This window comes from Temnothorax americanus, unplaced genomic scaffold, assembly GCF_048541705.1.
Source record: "Temnothorax americanus isolate GAGA-0224 unplaced genomic scaffold, ASM4854170v1 Scaffold43, whole genome shotgun sequence".
NCBI lineage: Eukaryota > Metazoa > Arthropoda > Insecta > Hymenoptera > Formicidae > Temnothorax > Temnothorax americanus.
In genome coordinates, this window is record NW_027509581.1 from 303,429 (window position 1) to 322,079 (window position 18,651).

General features: G+C 36.4%; 2 protein-coding genes and 1 long non-coding RNA gene across 10 annotated transcripts; 1 reads left to right on the plus strand and 2 right to left on the minus strand.

Annotated features, from left to right (window-relative positions):
* The first annotated feature begins 2,100 nt into the window (after nucleotides 1-2,100).
* LOC143903053 (uncharacterized) lies at nucleotides 2,101-3,409 on the plus strand. The gene is made up of 2 exons (XR_013258575.1): nucleotides 2,101-2,363; nucleotides 2,566-3,409. It is a non-coding gene; the product is annotated as an uncharacterized LOC143903053 (long non-coding RNA).
* Nucleotides 3,410-3,451: 42 nt separating this feature from the next.
* Nucleotides 3,452-15,570, minus strand: LOC143903052 (rho GTPase-activating protein conundrum-like). 8 transcript variants are annotated; one of them, XM_077416403.1, is made up of 10 exons: nucleotides 15,478-15,570; nucleotides 12,307-12,484; nucleotides 11,869-12,110; nucleotides 7,090-7,220; nucleotides 6,698-6,891; nucleotides 6,460-6,610; nucleotides 6,040-6,383; nucleotides 5,798-5,964; nucleotides 5,139-5,316; nucleotides 3,452-5,067 (listed from the first exon to the last, which is right to left on the minus strand). In XM_077416403.1, exons 1-10 carry the CDS (start codon nucleotides 15,553-15,555, stop codon nucleotides 4,691-4,693), a joined length of 2,040 nt encoding a protein of 679 aa, XP_077272529.1. In that variant the 5' UTR covers nucleotides 15,556-15,570; the 3' UTR covers nucleotides 3,452-4,690. The 8 variants fall into 8 exon arrangements, with proteins under 8 accessions (XP_077272529.1, XP_077272530.1, XP_077272536.1 ...); XM_077416404.1 differs by lacking the exon at nucleotides 15,478-15,570 and adding an exon at nucleotides 14,573-15,063; XM_077416410.1 differs by lacking the exon at nucleotides 15,478-15,570 and adding an exon at nucleotides 14,611-15,061.
* A 993-nt stretch (nucleotides 15,571-16,563) lies between these two features.
* On the minus strand, nucleotides 16,564-18,643 carry Tap42 (immunoglobulin binding protein Tap42). Its single transcript, XM_077416424.1, has 4 exons — nucleotides 18,269-18,643; nucleotides 17,626-17,973; nucleotides 17,157-17,554; nucleotides 16,564-17,054 (listed from the first exon to the last, which is right to left on the minus strand). The coding sequence occupies exons 1-4, from the start codon at nucleotides 18,431-18,433 to the stop codon at nucleotides 16,838-16,840; spliced, it is 1,128 nt and encodes a 375-aa protein (XP_077272550.1). The 5' UTR covers nucleotides 18,434-18,643; the 3' UTR covers nucleotides 16,564-16,837.
* Nucleotides 18,644-18,651: the final 8 nt, after the last annotated feature.

Genomic DNA, 18,651 nt, shown 5'->3' on the forward strand with positions numbered 1-18,651 from the left:
CATTCGCGTGTAATATGTTTTTATTCTAGGCTAAGAATAAAAACACGGATTACACGCGAATGTAAAAATTTTTATTAACACCATTTTTATTAACATCCTAAAAATAAGTTCTGACTATGAATACGGGCTTTTTAATGATGGTGCGATCCCATGGTACGGAACGTATGCGCAATGCGGAATTGGCGAAATCATGGTGGAAGTAATAACCATGGGTGGAATAAAGTCCGTCCAATCGCAGACATTCCGCCAGTTACGTTCCGCTGAAATATCTTTTTTGATGTCCCATGGAGCGGAATTCGCGGAAGCGCAATGACTCTTGCCAATCACAAGATTTGTTTCCCATAGATCCTTTCATTGGGTGCGTTCGGGGAGCTCGCTACCGCGCTACCAACACCAACGCTAAGGGTGCCATTACATGGAGCGCGGAAACGCGGAAACGCGGAAGCGCGGAACAGAATAGTAACTAGATTCCGCGTTTCCGCGAGTTGAGTCCCGCACGTTTGAACGGAAAAGCGGAATCCGCTATTATCGTGTATGTATGTACATATGTATGGCTGCGTTTCGATATTCACTGCCAGTACTTAACGCAGCCTATGTATGTACCCTGGCTTGCATATAAGATATACTTCATAATAACTATCAACATGATGTTTGGATCTATAATATTATACTGCCACTTTTATTAAATAATAAAGTAATCGAAGAGTATGTGTAAAAGCTTTTTTTTCAATGTGATTAAACAGCTCCGAAATTTGATGGAGTATACTGTATCCGCGTTGACAACGGATTTTGACGCGTTCGTTCCGCGAGTTTGTTTCTCCTTATATTACATGAAGCACAATTTGCGCGGAAAAGCGGAACAGTATAGTGACAAATAGACATTTGTATTCATTTCTTAAAATTGTGTTCACGTAATTCATTGCAATTTTTATTAATATGCTTATCTTTTCAGCTTATCTATTGAATACAAGCATTTTAATCAATAAATACCGTTAAAAATTAATATTTTATAATTCTCCGTTCCGCTTTCCCGCTCAAAATATGCTCCATGTAATATAAGGCATTCAAAACAGACGGAACGGATCGACGGAAATCTAGTAAATTTTGTCTTCCGCGCTTCCGCGCTTCCGCGCTTCCGCGTTTCCGCGTTTCCGCGCTCCATGTAATGGCACCCTCAGGGTGCCATTACATGGAGCGCGGAAACGCGGAAACGCGGAAGCGCGGAACAGAATAGTAACTAGATTCCGCGTTTCCGCGAGTTGAGTCCCGCACGTTTGAACGGAAAAGCGGAATCCGCTATTATCGTGTATATGTATGTATGGCTGCGTTTCGATATTCACTGCCAGTACTTAACGCAGCCTATGTATGTACCCTGGCTTGCATAAGATATACTTCATAATAACCATCAACATGATGTTTGGATCTATAATATTATACTGCCACTTTTATTAAATAATAAAGTAATCGAAGTATGTAAAAGCTTTTTTTTCAATGTGATTAGACAGCTCCAAAATTTGATGGAGTATACTGTATCCGCGTTGACAACGGATTTTGACGCGTTCGTTCCGCGAGTTTGTTTCTCCTTATATTACATGGAGCACAATTTGCGCGGAAAAGCGGAACAGTATAGTGACAAATAGACATTTGTATTCATTTCTTAAAATTGTGTTCACGTAATTCATTGCAATTTTTATTAATATGCTTATCTTTTCAGCTTATCTATTGAATACAAGCATTTTAATCAATAAATACCGTTAAAAATTAATATTTTATAATTCTCCGTTCCGCTTTTCCGCTCAAAATATGCTCCATGTAATATTAAGGCATTCAAAACAGACGGAACGGATCGACGGAAATCTAGTAAATTTTGTCTTCCGCGCTTCCGCGTTTCCGCGTTTCCGCGCTCCATGTAATGGCACCCTAACGCCACGAAGTAAGGCTGAGTTTCCACTGAGCGCGTCACGCGTCGCGTCGTCCGAGTTGAACCAATAAAAACATCCCATTTCGATTTCGTCACAAGAATGTAATGAAATGGGATGTTTTGATTGGTTAACTTGTGACGACGCGACGCGTGACGCGCTCAGTGGAAACTACTGGAAACGGGAGTCCGCCTTGAGCCGGCGTCCGGTACGGACGTCGGCTCATATGCTACAAATATCTTTTTATCTAAATATCTTTTTATTTAAAAATGATCCGCAAGAATTCTCAACGTGTTATTTATCGCCTCTGACGTCGCGATTCAATACGGGTGTAGCGAGGAATCAGCTGGAGGCCAGAAGCCTTCATGCACTTTATTTGTGCAATTTTGCTACACGGTATATTCTGCCAAAATCATTTGTATTTCTGCTGCACTTGGCACAGAGGTGATATATATGTCCGGCATTATGCACATACGGTTTTTTCTATTTTCTGGGAAAACGCTTGACCACCAAACGTTTTTATGATGATATTCGTGACCACCAAACGATTCCGCGTCGAATGAGCTATAAAAAAGTTAAATTGGTTGAAAAATAAAAATTGTCCGGCTAACTTATTCACACCGGAAATTTTATTTTTATTTTACAGGAAAACGACTAACCACCAAACGATCGGACTAGACTACCAAAGACCACCAAACGACCACCAATCGATTCCAATTAATGAAAGTTCGATACGTTGAAGTTGTCCGGAAAACTTCATAGAGGTGGATCCAATATATAAAATAATCGTAATCACCTAATCACGATTATCACAATTGCCAATAGTGGCATATAGATGACTCTTTAGATCGTTTTCATAAATGTACTAACAAAATCTAATAAAATGATCTTGCTTCCAATTAATTTCCTATGTTTTTTTATACAAACCGATATATCATTTATAATTGATTTCATCAAACTGCCATGTAAATTAATCGAGAGATATCTGTTTGGAATAAAGAATTAAAATTATAACTATCCCTATCTGAATTTCTATGTATAGACTGCAATTAATGATATTATAATAAATTATAAAATTTAATGCTATAATATTTGAAATGCCACTAATTGTATTACATTATACAAAATTACGTGATACATGAATTTACTGTCACATAGGTATCTCATTTGCTATACTGCTTGTTACCAATCAATCATAAATAAATATTATAACAAATAGATATTTATAGATACAACGCAAGAAAATATAAATATTCTTTCGTGTATAAATTAATATTTCACTCAATTGTAATATACAAATCAATATTTGTTACGACATAGAATCTCAACTAAAATAAAATTTCTCACAATTAGTTTGTGTGTTACATGTATATAAAAAATTATGCATAACTTTTAATCTAGTAAAAATAAAGAATTTATCTGTACATACTAAATTATTATATCTCGACGGGCTATCTTATAACATGTACAAATCGATAAACAATCGATAATGTAATAATTTAATTAATTATAATCATGACAGATGAAGTGAAGTGTGTGTGTGTGTGTGTGTGTGTGTGCGCGCGCGCGCGCGCGCGCGCGTGTGTGCGTACCCAGATGGCAAAGCGTGTCTGAGCAAAATCACGCAAATCTGTGATTGTTTATGATGCTGGCAACTTGCCGTACATTTGCTTCAATTGATTTCGAGTAATTTAATATATTGCCAGAAATTTGTCGGCAAGAGAGCAGCATCAAATTTACTTTGCGTTGCTAACAATATGACATGCATTGTGTGATCCTATGAATTATTACAGCACCATGACAGCAACAGCTCGAATTTTGAATCAGACGATTTTAGACCGCAGCATAAGTTACCAACAAGTTGCTGGCAAGTTACTATACAAAATTGTTATATCGTGAAGGCATCAACTTGCCGACAAATACGGACTCAGTTGCCACAATTCTGATAGCAACGCACATACTATGTTGTCGGCAACATGCCAGCAACAATGCAGACACATTGTATATCATCATCATTAACTAATGCGAATTAAAAATCGTTTAAGTAACATTAATTACATATCTTAAGGGGATCCTAAAGCGAAGGCCGAACTTCCTCGATGTCGGTAATGTCAACATTTCTAATCCTGTTTTCTATGTCATATATCTATATCTGTCCTTGTCTAACGAGGCATCTGTCCTTGTTTCGATTGCTGCGCCATCTCTCGCTACACGCAATATCAACCTGAATGTGCTTTTGCACATATAAAAGTTTATTTAAACTAATCTTTTTTTTCTAGGCGTTGAATCTTAGTTTTATTTACACAATATTGTTCCTACATGTGTTGTCCCTAGGTCATGCCGGTCTAACTTTGTGGATATTTATTGTGGATTTTTTGTACAAACCAAATATTGTCGTCACGTTTACCAAAAATTTACAAAAATATTAATTTTTTTGTTTTTGATAAAATTCAACCACCATGACCTAGATTTTGATGCGTACTTTAATTCTAGACAAGAATTTTGCATTTCTATAAAGCCAATTAAAAGATTAGTGCTAAGAAAAAAAGCCGGTATTACAGACGGCTTTAGGATCCCCTTAAAATTTATATAAAAAAATACACTACATATTTCATGATATGCAGGACACTATCATTATTCAAAATATTACGTGTGCAAAGAGAATCTCCTAGAGAACTCTTACAATATTTGATCTGTTAATATGTTGCAACGTATTAATATGAAAGTAACAGAAATTATGTATGCGTGATTATGATAACAAGTTATGATAATCAGTAATATTTTTTCTTGTATTTGCGATATCTTTCCACCTCGGATTGTCTTCGTAATTGATTTACAAGGTCCGTCGAGACGTACCATAACTTATCAACGTTATTAAGCAGGGTCTCCGTTATTTGACAACATATGGCAGCCATGTTGACCTGGGCAGTCAGGTCGGCATGGTCTCGAGGATGAACGTACTGGGGTGGAAAGAGCGACGGTGCCACTATCATTGCCACATTGTGTATCGACATTTTGTTCGACGCCTGATTTTCGATAACCAGCTTCAGGAAATTCAGTAATGCCTCTAAAGTACACCGATGTTCGACAGGCAATAATAGCACTAGCAGATTAAGAGAATACACCAAGTCGTTGGGATTCTTGACACCTACGTACAAAATTGTTTTTTTTTATCTTCATTTTTTATACATGAGATAGTAGTACGTATAATCTACTAACCGTGACTTTGATAGAAAGCATCGATCAACTCAACAGTAAGAAGAGGTTGTGGCAAATCTCGTAACAATTTTTTCAAAACGGCCGACAAATCGTGACACGGAGTACGTTCAAACAACTTATCTATCTCTTTTGGTTTACAATAAAAATCTGTTTCTAGTTCCGTACAAATTATTTCCACCTAAATAATTATAAATTTAATAAATAATTATAAATAAATAAAATATTTTATTTAATTTTACTTGTACTTACTTTCTGCTTGTTAGGTGTGAGGACACAATAACGATAGAGAGACCGAAATATTTGAGAGGAAAAAAGATATAAAGGTAGCCAAAGACTGATTGCAAGATGATGCAGAAATGAGGAGGGAAAATAGATATTGACTGACGGAGAAAGGAAAGAAGTGCAAAATATGAGGAGGCAGAAGGTTAATATAATGACACATGTAAAGGGCGAGCTAGAATAAGAGTAAAAGATGTGCTAAATGAAGAAGGAAAGAGAAAGGTAGTGGGATGGATGACAGAGATAGAAAAATTAAGGAAAGAATGTAAGGAGAAAGGAAAAGAATGAAAGAATGTGTAAGTTAGGAAACTTTTTGTAAACCAAGTCCTTTAGGCCAAATAGCCGAATCAATAAAGTTATTTATTGATCTATCTACTTACTTTTTGCTTATGGCCCCCAACGCGAAGAATACCTTCTTCTTTTACTCCACGTTTTGTCAGTTCATTAAGGATCTTTTGAAATACTAATGGTATGTTATTTTCTTCACTTGTTAATTGACTGTCCCTGAGCAGCAGTGTCGATAAAGAAACGCCAAACAAATTTCCAGCTGCAAATATGCAGACGTATGACGATCATAAAAGAATCATGGCACAAGAAAGGCAAGTATAATTATATTATATACTTTTCCTCCGTCGTTTATTGGGTTTTCGTCTCGTAAGCGGTATATTATATTTATCGAAAATCGCCGTTAACTCGAGCCATAAAAGGGGCTGCAATCTCGTAAAATCTCGTTGCGATAATAATTCTACATCTTGCCGAGCATAATCGTCATCGGTCATAAGATTGTCGGAAGACCACACTTGAGATTTGGCTTCGTTGGTTTTGCACATCTCCTCGAAACTAAGATGACCGTGTGATGATGTACGACTTAATGGACGAGCTATTAAATTTCCATCCGCCGGTCTGGTCAAGCCATATAAACTGCTGTGACTTCGTGTTACTGCTGCGTGATTTCCTGGACTTCGTCTGGAATGTGAGATGACGATTAGAAGAAACATTTCGGGAATAATTTGAAATAATTAATCAATTATCCTAGAAATACCGAAGAGTCGCGTCCTTTGGCACGACTAATTTTCTAACTGACTCGGTATCTAAATTCGTTACATCGTTAAGATCGCCATTATTATGCCTCTGAATTGATCTGGCAATGTGTATTGTTCCCAATCTATGGTAGCTAGTCAACTGAATTCCTTCTGTAATAATATGTAATATTATGAGTTTCAAAATAAAGCTACCGATTGCCTTAAAATTATTAAATATAAATGCAAAAGCGATAATACCAGAATCATTTGCGACATCCCCTCTCGACCAATTGCCGGTCCTCCTAAAAATTTCTTGCACAGGTATAGAAGTCGTGGCAGGCACTGGCATAGAATTGAGAGCTGTTGGGGGGACACTTGGTGTTCGACGAACCGTCGCTTTTCCTTCATGTGACGTTCGATGGAATATAGAAACAAAACTCGGAACACCAGTGCTTTAAACAATTAGAAACAAATTATATTACAAAAATAAAAGGTATCACATAAGAAATTAATCACAATAAGGGAATATTTGGCAATCGTTTGGTATGGTTTTGTACATATACCACAGTTGCTATTGGGACTGGTGCAGTTTGGTACACTTTGGTTGCTTATACCAGAGTCACGCCAAAAATCGCCTATAATGAACTTACTTTTGGTGTGCATCTTCGATCACAGTGACTGTCGGGGGTGAAGGAGGTGATGCATTTTCTGGCGTAGCGCCTCGAATTGAATCTAAAGAATCAGGAGTAGCGCTACGTGATCGTGTACCTGTGCTGGAGACCTGTATTTATAATTAAAGTAGAATTAAATTCAAGTAAAAAATGTACAGAGTAAAATAAAAAGCTTACATATTCTGTGCGACAAGACAAAAAATAATAACAGTACAGCGGGAACAAAGAACGTCGCAAGCCATATCTGTGAACACATCCATACAGCGTGACAGTCGAAGTCGAGGTCGAAGTCATACTGAAATGACCGATACAATAAGCAAATAACTAGATGTGTTCACAGGTAGAAACGAGCAGAATAAAAGTGCAAACTAAGTGACGCCAATCACCCGGTTGTAATTTGCGGGCAGATTTTCCATGTCTTTTTGAAGATTGATTGCACACAATCGCATTTTTTAATAAAAAACATTTCTGAGATTTCTCGTTTCTTAAATTGTCTCTTCTTATATAAAGGAGTTTTCATAAGTCTAATTTAATTGAAATAAAAAAAATTCTTTTAAATAATTATTATCCAATAAAATTCATTAACAAGTACATTAATATCCGGCTTAACGAGCTACAGACTCTTCATAATAACAGTAATAGCTCTAGCGGTGACAATGTAGCCCGGAATCCTCTGAAATTTATCACCATACCGTATGTTAAGAGTCTCGTGGCAGGCCGTACAATGCGTGATGCAAAATTTAAGGTTCTCCTCACCATTCCGAAGAAGTTGGATTGCATTATTAGAAGGGGGAAAGACAGGCTACCGAATCTTAAGCAGACTGAGTTGATATATAAGATTGATTGTGCCAATTGCAACGCTACATACATTAGTCAAACAAAAAGGCACCTAGAGACACGCATTAAGGAACATTTCTGTGATATTAGGAAGAATAGTGACAATCATTCCGTGGTTAGTAAGCACCGTCTCACGCACAACCACGATTTTAATTGGCAACAACCGAAAATTTTATATAAGGAGAGACAATTTAAGAAACGAGAAATCTCAGAAATGTTTTTTTTTTTTTAAACTAGACATCACAGACGCGCGCTTCGCGCGCGCTATTTAGCTTTAATATTACACACAACTGTCAAAATATGCTATGACAGCCGCTCACGAAGTTAGCGCAGCAACAGGATCAGTGGCTACGTTTACACCCAGCGACCTGATCGCGGCCTGACCTATATTGTGACCCGAAGTAGGTCTAGTCATCATTCGTTTACACCGAAAGAAAACTAAAAAATGACGGGATCGTATTTGGGATCGCCCTGAATTGCAGCGAATCCGAACAAGCAAATGAAGCTTTTAGGACGCGTTGCGCTTGATCGCGCGTTTACATCGCAAATGATAACGGCCGATTTCAGATCGAGTCACTAAAATACGCGGCCTGATCTGAAGCCAGGTCCGGTCGTCTATCAACTGTTTACAGCAGGCAGGCTAAATAATTTAGGTCGAATTTGAGGTATAGGCCGCGGCCTAATTTCAGGGTGTAAACGTAGCCATTGTATCGGTCATTTCAGTATGACTTCGACCTCGACTTCGACTGTCACGCTGTACGGATGTTCACAGATATGGCTTGCGACGTTCTTTGTTCCACGCTGTACTGTTATTATTTTTTGTCTTGTCGCACAGAATATGTAAGCTTTTTATTTTACTCTGTACATTTTTTACTTTAATTTAATTCTATTTTTTATTCTAACTTTTCATCTTATGACTTCTGAGCAATTATTTTATCTTATTGACTATCGTGAGTTTATTTCACTTTTTAGCTTTACGTATGCATAATACTTGTTTTGTTTTTAATAATAAAATATATCGAAGTTTAGGCATTATTTTGCGAAATTATTAAAATAAGTTTTTTTCGCTAACCTTTCTATTATTTTCTTATTTATATCTATTTATATCTTCTTTATATCTATCCCACACATTTCTGTATTTTTTGTATTCAAGATCACATAAAGATCCAGCCTACGTAACCTATGTCAAAGTGACGTCAAAAACTGGCACTGGTCCAATGACGTCAGATGATCAAATAATACCGAATTTAAAACATTTTTTTTTTTTTTTGGTAACGTCTTAATGATGTACAAAAAACGTCCTAATAATGTCGTGATTTTTAAGTCATTTTTATAAATAAATTTTTTGTAAGGCAATTGAAATATAAGAATGCTAACAAAAATTTAATAATGTTACAGAACATTACAAACAAATTTGTATTACAAAATTAAGTTTTCCTAAATATCTGTATATGTATTATTATATTAATATTTATTGGTTATATATGTAAGTGTCGAGTCATCTGATAGATTTTTAACGTCGTGAAATGTCGTCATCGTGACATTAGTCCGTCATTTTCACGTCATTACATTCATCATTTTTGGTCATATTGTGACCAAATTCTGACGTCATTTTGACATCTGTCTGCTACCTAGGCATATTAGCACAGATCACTGAATCGGTCTTGATTTTAGTTAATGCAGTATCAAAAAGAATCCTACACACATCTTATGGAAAAATGGACACCCGTCGAATTTGCTGAAACTGTAGTATGATACGTAGTTCATGACGTCCTGATCAAAACCTCCAATGGGCCCGACTGTAAAAAAATGGACAGTTTCTGAGATACGAAGGGGGGGGGAGTCAAAGATCAATAATAGTGCCTTATTTAAAAATTCTACCCTTTGTGTATATCGCAAGAGAAACGTATGCCCAAATGTTGTTCTTACAGAAAAGTTGCAAGAGGAGTCGATTGGCTATCGCATAATTTTTAACCAATCAACTTGTAACGTTTCTGTAAGAACATTCCCATACAGCACACAAATGTTGAATTAAAATCTCAAAAACATTGCATTTCAATATTTGCAACATTGCATCAATGTTGCGAAATGTAGATTCAACGTTGAAAAGGCATTGCACAAACGTCTAATCTCCGCTGAATTGCATGTCTTGTAGACGTTGTTTCAACATTCAGAAAACATTGCTTGATGATCGAATGGGCTAGTGGTGATTATCTTCTAACGCTTCCTTCTTGCTTCCTATACTTGTATATAACACAATCTTTCACACATCTGTAGTGTTCAAAAATCTTATAATGATATATTAACTGACAAATATTAAAAACAATGCAACAATTAAATTGTTATATATTGATTAATATTTAACAGAACGTGTTTTTTTACAACTGTTGGAAGTTTTCTGAGCTCAGATTTAGATCTAAAAGGAGCGCCGGATCCGAAGACCCACACACGGATGTCGTAATTTTGCTTCGCTAGGGGCGCTTTATATATATTGAAATTTACTTACGAGTTGATCTTATAATACTGCGCCGTTTAATGGCGCCGTCTAGTGGTGTCGTTGCAAATTAGCGCGGAAAGATTAAATTTGTTCAATGTTGTTTCAATGTTGTATCAACATAAAGAATCAATGTAAAAGAAGCAAAATCAAGAGACACGGTAGTGTCTTGTGCCAAGTATACGCGGAGCGAGACCGACCGTGACTCTTTTACGCGACGCGACGGGTTGCGAGTACTCGAGATGTTGAGATAGGTTTAACTTTGGAAAGATATTTATACTTCAACATTCAACATTGCAACGTCTCAGCAACATTGTTTCAACTTTTTGTGCTGTGTGGGATTTGCGCATACGTTTCTCTTGCAAATGAATTTAAGAATCGAGCCCCAATTCGTAATATGGCCACCTATGAAACTAATGAGATAAAACTTGGCCAGCGTGTTCACAGTTAAAAAAGTGTTTAATTTTCATTGGTTGGATCATCAACCAATCTTGCCTTTATTGGCTAGATCAATTGATCTTGCTTTCATTGGCTGGATCAACCGATCTTGAAACTCTGCCATCGTGTCGCACCGGAGTACGAAATCAGATGGCAATATAACGTCAGTGAGGGTAATATGGCCAGATCGGCAATATGGTACTCATGGAATGCTTAAATAAAAATGAAATTCTTTTTCGATGGTAAACACGCTGGCCAAGTTTTATCTCGATCCGTGTGCACTAGTTTCGTAGGTGGCCATATTGCGAACTTGGCCATATTACTATTGCTAGGGCTATGCTCAAACAGGGCTATGCTCAAACATAAATACACACACACATATGCAGAATCGCACGTACGCACACAACACTGCTCACATATGGATATACATAAAGGGTAGAATTTTCGAATGAGGCACTATTATTGACCTTCGACCTTTGACCCCCTGTATCTCAAAAACTGGCCATTTTTTTATCTCGGGTCATGAACTACATCATACTACAGTTTCAGCAAATTCGACGAGTGGCCATTTTTCCATAAAATGTGTGCGGAGTTTTTTGTAGTTCCATTTTTAAAAGAATCGATGAGTATAAAATCTAGAAACATACGACCTTAAGAAAAAGATTCTGTTTGTTATATATCATAATACTTGTTCTTTCGAGGCAAATAATGTTTTCCTCTGACATTTTTTTTCGTATTATTAAAAAACGTTTAAAAAAAATAAAACGTTTTAACAAATAAGACGTTTAAAATGGAAAATGAAATAAAACACACACACTCTCTCTCTCTCTCTCTCTCTCTCTCTCTCTCTCTCTCTCTCTCTCTCTTTCTCTTTTGTGTAACCCTTCTCCCTCCATACACATACATTTCCCATCTAACTCATTTTATAAGTATATAATTAAAAATAAATATTTTAATTACTCAATATTTTAATTAATTTATCGATATACCTCTACATCTTTGAAGACATCCCTAATGTCCGGTTTGCGAATGCGTTGGCGCTGATTAAAACGTTGCTTAACTGTATGATTAAGCGATCTCACGCGACGTTTCACGGCTTCTGCTTGAACCCGCGACAAAGGACGCAAAGCCGCTCCCAATTCCTCAGGTTGTACCTCCCTGCCTGCTTTCCACGCTTCTGTTAATTGCCCTAAACCTGCTGCGCGTAACCATTCAGCTTCCTCTTCTCCTTCTGTATAAAAAAAAATCCAAAAATATTCATTCTATATATTTCAAATATATTATAAAATGTTACATTGTAGCATGATAACATTTTTTGGTTTTTAGAATTCTTTTACATCCTTTTAAATTCTCAAATATAATCTTTAATTATAATTTTTATATTGTATGTATATAATACGTAATTTGAATTATCTCATAACACATACCGTCATAACTTCGGGGGCTGCACTCTTCGTCTAAATAATCATCCAGCATTTTTGTCTCCTCTATCATTTTCTGATACTCCTCCCAGTATTCGAATAAGTGGTTATCACCTCCCGCGTAGGTGGCACCATGTCCTCTATCCATATTTCTTGGTATCCTTCGGGTACATATATTCACCAACTAAAGAATTTTTGGAAACATTTAAAAATATTTATTCCCAAAAATGCGTTCTTACTCCGATATCTAAAAAAATGATATTAATATCATGTCACAAGTTTTGTTCCACTTATATATCTCATTGATGTCTTTCTCAGCCTAATCTCGAGTGATTCAGAGAGATAACATCAGTATCATTGATCAACATAGGTAAATGTAAGAAATTATCTCTATTATGAGTAATACCAGAAGTAGCATAAAAAATGCAATTGTTATTAATTATACAGTAATTTTTTGCAAAACACGGTATGAACGGCATGCAACTGCAATTTTTGTTTTTAGTGATAATTTTGCAGATTAAAACCGGACTCGAGATAAATTCCTTCGATTTATTACATCCACCGTGTTTGCTCAATTCTGATTTACTGAACACCTCAAACATGTTACTACATCGACTGGAACTTTTTTGCCTAATAATATTTTTGGTAAATTTATATCTTCACCGTTCAGTAAACTACGCATTAATTGTCGGTCTTGAAACACAGGCTCAAATTGAAGACTGTTTCAAGATCTAGCCTGACCGAATAAGGTACATTTCTATTTTACTTATGGTATTCTTATATCGATCAATTTTCACTTATTGTTCAAAGATGTTTAACAATTTTATATGTGAACAGATACTTATTTAAGACATCTATTCGTATACATTTATATGGATATTTACTTTAAGTCTGTATAGTAAACAGACAATACGTTCACGCCATTTGTAGGCCTGGAATTAAATTCACTATATATTTAGAAATCTGAGTCAAATCCAATAATCAAGTATTTTATCTTCTAAAATTCGAATAATATTCATAAGAAGTAATATTTTATATATTGTACTCGCGAAATAATCGATAATCCCGACTAGTTTCGAATTTTAAAATAAATATTTGCAGAATTCAAAATGTACTTATAAGTAGTTTCTATCGCAAAGAATTGAATCTTTTACAAGTGGTACTCAAACTCTAAGAATAAAGTTGTTTACACAATGTATAAATATGTAAAAATTTCAACTAATTTTTATTATATACTTTTATAGTCATATTTTTGTTATATTTAGTTTCAACTATTGATAATCTAATATTTTTAATTATATAAAAAATAATTGATATAAATAAAACAAAAATAATACATATAAAAATAATATATTATATATAAAAATAATAAATATACAAATAATAATATATTAAAATAATTGACGCTTCACATACAAACGTTTTGATTCGAAGAAATGAAATTTCTAGTAAAATACTTATATATAAGAGATTCGAACATATTTGATCCAGATCTGATACTCTTATTTTTCAGGATACTCATAGAGGGTTCAAACGCATTCCGTCCAGGTCGAGTTTACTTGTAACAAAAGTATTTTACTTTTTTCAAGTATAATCGCTCAAACAGCGTCTTAAAGAGTCTTAAAGGTGTCTTAAAGGTGTCTTTAAGACGTCTTATGTCCCGATTTTGGACATGCATTGTCTGGGCATAGAGAGTTCGAAACTACGCCAACAAATTCGAACCATACTTGTAAGATACTTAATTCCATCGCTAATCACTTGCCATCAAAATTGGGGAGGAAATACGCGACTCTGCGAGTACGAGTTACGCTGGAGGAATTTTATCAGGGCGCACAATCGGCAATTAAAGAGCGCAAACAATTATTTGCGACAGAATATCCTTCCCGAGTGATATGCGATGTATTCTATCACATTCCACTAGCGAGCAAACACTTCGATCACGCACAGTCGCAGATCGTTCATTTGGTATCACGCGTATACTCGGATGCAACTTCTCTAACGCGCTCGTGAACGGCAGACGTCTCCTCGATTGACAGACGGATGTAAGGGACGTAAGGATACGAGAAGTCGAGTGTGATTTATTCGCATACGCACCGTCCCTTCCTCGGGCCTCGGATAATAGGCAGCGATAATGCACGCGCTTGTGTAAACACGCAGCCTCCGCGAGTCGCACGTACGCACACACGCACGCACGCACACGTGTACGTGTATCGAGATAACACCTTACGCGACGCAAAACATACGTCAAATATAAATGTTTACAAGTGCATACCTCGCACGTATATCGCAATACATAACCTAATTCATCACCTGCGACTTCCATCGACACAGTTGACCTTGTGCGACGACTCTTTCATGAATGGAGTACGGACGTCGCGAGCGAGATTCCTTTGCGGGGGAACTTAATGACGTATGCACATTGCAGGCTCATCATGCTTCGAAGCAAGTTTCAAGATTCTGGAGGCTTTAAACAGAGAGAGAGAGAGAGAGAGAGAGAGAGAGAGAGAGAGAGAGAGAGAGAGAGAGAGAGAGAGAGAGAGAGAGAGAGAGAGAGAGAGAGAGAGAGAGAGAGAGAGAGAGGGGGGGAAGGAAAGAGATGGAAATAATAAGCGTTTTTTCGCTCAATGCACTTTCGATCCAGCGAAGGGAATCACTGGGAATCACTTGCAGAGACTAATGCCGAGCTAGGTAGTGATCTTTCGAGGGGCTAGCCGCTTCCGAGAATTCCTAATATATTCCACGCGCGTTTACGCATCGTGTCGGAGATCGAATTGATCGGTGGCGCGGGCGGGAACAAAGTTCATACATGTGTTACATACTGTACTGTATGTACATATATAGCCCAGTCAATAGAGCCCGAAAAAGCCGCTGAAATGAAATTAATTCCGGGAAGCGATTTTTTTTCTTTGACTGTTTTGGAGGGTCATGGGTAGTCTAAAACCGGATTTTCGGGATTCTAACCCTGGAGCGTTAGCCGCCATTTTGATTAGAAGGGTGATTTTGTAAATATCTCGCTTTTATTTTCAACTTTAGAGTGAAAGTGGTGATAACCAAACTTGTAGAAAATTTAATATTCTGCAATTTTGGTCCTTATCATTTATATAAAAAAAAATGCATGCGTTTACATTCACTTGATGAATCTCTGATTTCGGCGGTGGCACAAAAAATTATAGTCACCTCCTTGCAACCGTTTGATATGGAAGATGGCGTCCAACCCTGAAATCGACGCGGTGCAGCCGGTCTGGTGTCACTCATCAGGAACGACAAAAATGCCGCGAGTCGACGGTGCATATACGTATGTATACATATATACATACATACATGCACAGATGTTACAGACACGTAATGTATGTATGTACATACATACGTACACTATATCCGCGCGTGCGCGCGTGTATGCGCGCGCGCAACAGGTTGTCGGGCGGTGTTTAAATATTCTTTTTTTTCCACGACATGTTTGCGTGTTTGGAAATACGCAGCGGTTAGCGCCGTGCGAATGTATGTACATATGTATGTACTCGGGTATATACATGCATATTAGCCCAGTCAATGGAGACATTTCAATGGAATTAATTCCGGGAAGAAATTTTTTCTTTACTGTTTCGGAGGATCATGGGTAGTCTAAAACCGGATTTTCGGGATTCTAACCCTGGAGCGTTAGCCGCCATTTTGATTAAAAGGGTGGTTTTGTAAATATCTCGCTTATTTTCAACTTTAGAGTGAAAGTGGTGATAACCAAACTTGTAGAAAATTTAATATTCTGCAATTTTGGTCCTTATCATTTTTCACCTAGGATCGATATTTTGGGTCTTAGACTCAAAAGTGGAGGGGGGGGGGTGAAATTTTATTACTTTAATATTATAAAAAAAAAATTTTACCCCCCACTTTCGAGTCTGTCGGCGCGCAGTTTACTAATGTTGGAAAAGATGTGTTGTAAAAAAAATTATATATATATATATATATAATTTTATAATTAGGCTACCAAAATCCAGCGCGAACCGTAAATGGCGATTTAGTTTAATCTTTAATCTATTTGCATCTATGATTGCATAACATAACGGTCGTATAATTCCCGTATTATTGGTCATTATTTTATTCTTTTCAAAGGAAGAACTCTGTTTTCCTGTCATATTCTTGACGAGATCTTATATGTTAAACACACAATGCAAAAACGTATAATATGTATATTTTGCAAAAATTTTCAGCATATTGGCTAAAATTATCTTAAATAATGATTTCGAGGAGATACTGAATTATTATCCATTTCATTATAAAAATGTTTGTTTAGGTTTATTAACTGATGAGATACACGTATATATATGTACATTTTTAATTATTTTTAAAGATTAACATCTCCCTCGCTTTCAGAGAACGCATTTTGTCGGTCCATTTTTTAAGACAGACTCACAATAGTGTCGAAGTTCGATAAAACAAATGATTCAATGGGCACAGTTTCAAATATAAACAAAAACACAAAAACATACCAAAGTACAGAATAAATGTGACGTATGTCAATCTTAAATATATTCTCAAACATCTAACTTCTATTATCGCGATTACCCCATCCGCGACGATGCATATCTTTATATTCATCCATTGCACGCTTTTGTTCGAGATATTCGGGATCGTCTTTCTCTTCCATCTCCTCCTTCAAAACGGCTTCACTGTCCTCATTATTTGCGCTTGTATCTTTGTTCGTCATATTTTGTAAACACTGAGAATTTGTTGCGTTATGCTGCGATGGATCGGGCCAGCTAAAACGACATCACAAATTCCGTGTTTTATCACTGATTTTTCTTTCTGTTCTTCTCAGGTTTTAATAAAAAAGATGTTCGTTGAATATAATATTCACTTACTCTCCATCCTTGACTCTTTGCTCGTAGAACTCTTGTACTGTTAAGACTGGTAAACTTGGGTAGCCTGCTCCAAAAACTTTCTTTTGAACCTCGTCACGCGTAATGATAATAGGTTGCAGTTTTGGAGCTGCCGTTTTTTGCTTTTGAGTCTTTTGTGATTCGAAAGTATGCATTGATTCCATTGCCTTCATGTTCTCCAAAATCGCTTTCTCTGTTGTCAACAAGTTTAAATCTTCGACGATTCGGACTGCATATAACTTTACAAGAGTGACAAAATATTCTCTCTTGATTTCGTCATCAATATTTGGATTGTCTAAATTTTTCTTTAAAGTATCCAAACGAGATTCTAAATCCTTCTCCTGTTGATACCTTTGTAACTTTACATTTCTACGAAGTACCTGAAACAGGCGGAATCAGAATATACTTATGCTCTGTAACAATTTATGATTATGTGTTAAAAAGAGCCAACCATATTCTCTAACATCCGTGATGACGATTCTGGTGTATTTTGATTATCTCCTGCTTGATTCTTCTCATCGGTTGAATCAATTTTTGGTATTTTAACATCAGTCAAACCATATACCTTTAGTCGCTTTAAAAAATCTACAAAGTAGACTTCCGCTACTTTAACCAAATGCATCCTATCATCGGTACCGCATATCTGATTGGTAAGCTTGCCCAACAGAGCCGGTAATAAAAAGTATTTGATATTTTCTGTAGCTACTTCCTCGAAAGTTTCGTTATCGCTAAACATATCCACCATAGATACCAGTCTCGTTGCATCTTCAAACATGTGCATTGCCCGTTTTACGTCCAACTGCGACAAGAAAAGACAAAGTATTATAATCTATGTTGCAAAGAGAGAAAAGTCCTACTTAATATAGAAATCAATTTTGTATATGTGTGCACGTGTGTGTGGTATGTGTGTATGTATGTATGTACATACATACATAGATTCTGTTTTCTATTGCTGAACTGGTAGCACTAGTTCTTTATTCCATATTGGAAGGAAAAAGATAAACTCTGAACAAGCGCAGCCAGTTCAGCAATAGAAAACAGACCCATAAGTCTGGCAATTAATATTATTATTGGAGGAGGTTTTAAGACCTCACCTGTACTTTTGAACTGTTTGTAGGTTCTGTTGTATTATTAATACTGTTAAATAGCTCGAAAGCATTGTCAAATAACTCCGACAACGTTGCGGGATCACTCCTATCTTTTCCATGGCTCAAGACCTTTGACAAGATTTCTTTTGATGTCATTGTTATCTTATGCATAGACTAATACTGTACTTTTTTTTTTACTGTTGTATTGGACCGCAATAGAATTTCTCTTCTTGCTTTCAACAAATTTTAAACACACAGAGTGTTGATAAGACGAACTCAACAGTTGTCTGCTGAACGTGCTTATTTGTAGACCCCACACCGGAGATAAACACAGAGGTAAAGGAGTAAACATAAGGTTACAGGCATGGTTTAGACAGGTGAAGCATTCC

What these genes read in the sequence shown, in the direction of transcription:
- LOC143903052 (XM_077416403.1), bottom strand. Translation starts at nt 15,555, where the DNA reads ATGAGTGACACCAGACCGGCTGCACCGCGTCGATTTCAGGGTTGGACG. An exon ending in CAATAAACGACGGAGGAAAA is followed by an intron (nt 5,965 to 6,039) that starts GTATATAATATA and finishes GCATATTTGCAG; the next exon opens with CTGGAAATTTGTTTGGCGTT. An exon ending in TGCTTTCTATCAAAGTCACG is followed by an intron (nt 5,068 to 5,138) that starts GTTAGTAGATTA and finishes TTTTGTACGTAG; the next exon opens with GTGTCAAGAATCCCAACGAC.
- Tap42 (XM_077416424.1), bottom strand. Translation starts at nt 18,433, where the DNA reads ATGCATAAGATAACAATGACATCAAAAGAAATCTTGTCAAAGGTCTTG. An exon ending in CAAACAGTTCAAAAGTACAG is followed by an intron (nt 17,974 to 18,268) that starts GTGAGGTCTTAA and finishes TTCTTGTCGCAG; the next exon opens with TTGGACGTAAAACGGGCAAT. An exon ending in CACGGATGTTAGAGAATATG is followed by an intron (nt 17,555 to 17,625) that starts GTTGGCTCTTTT and finishes CGCCTGTTTCAG; the next exon opens with GTACTTCGTAGAAATGTAAA.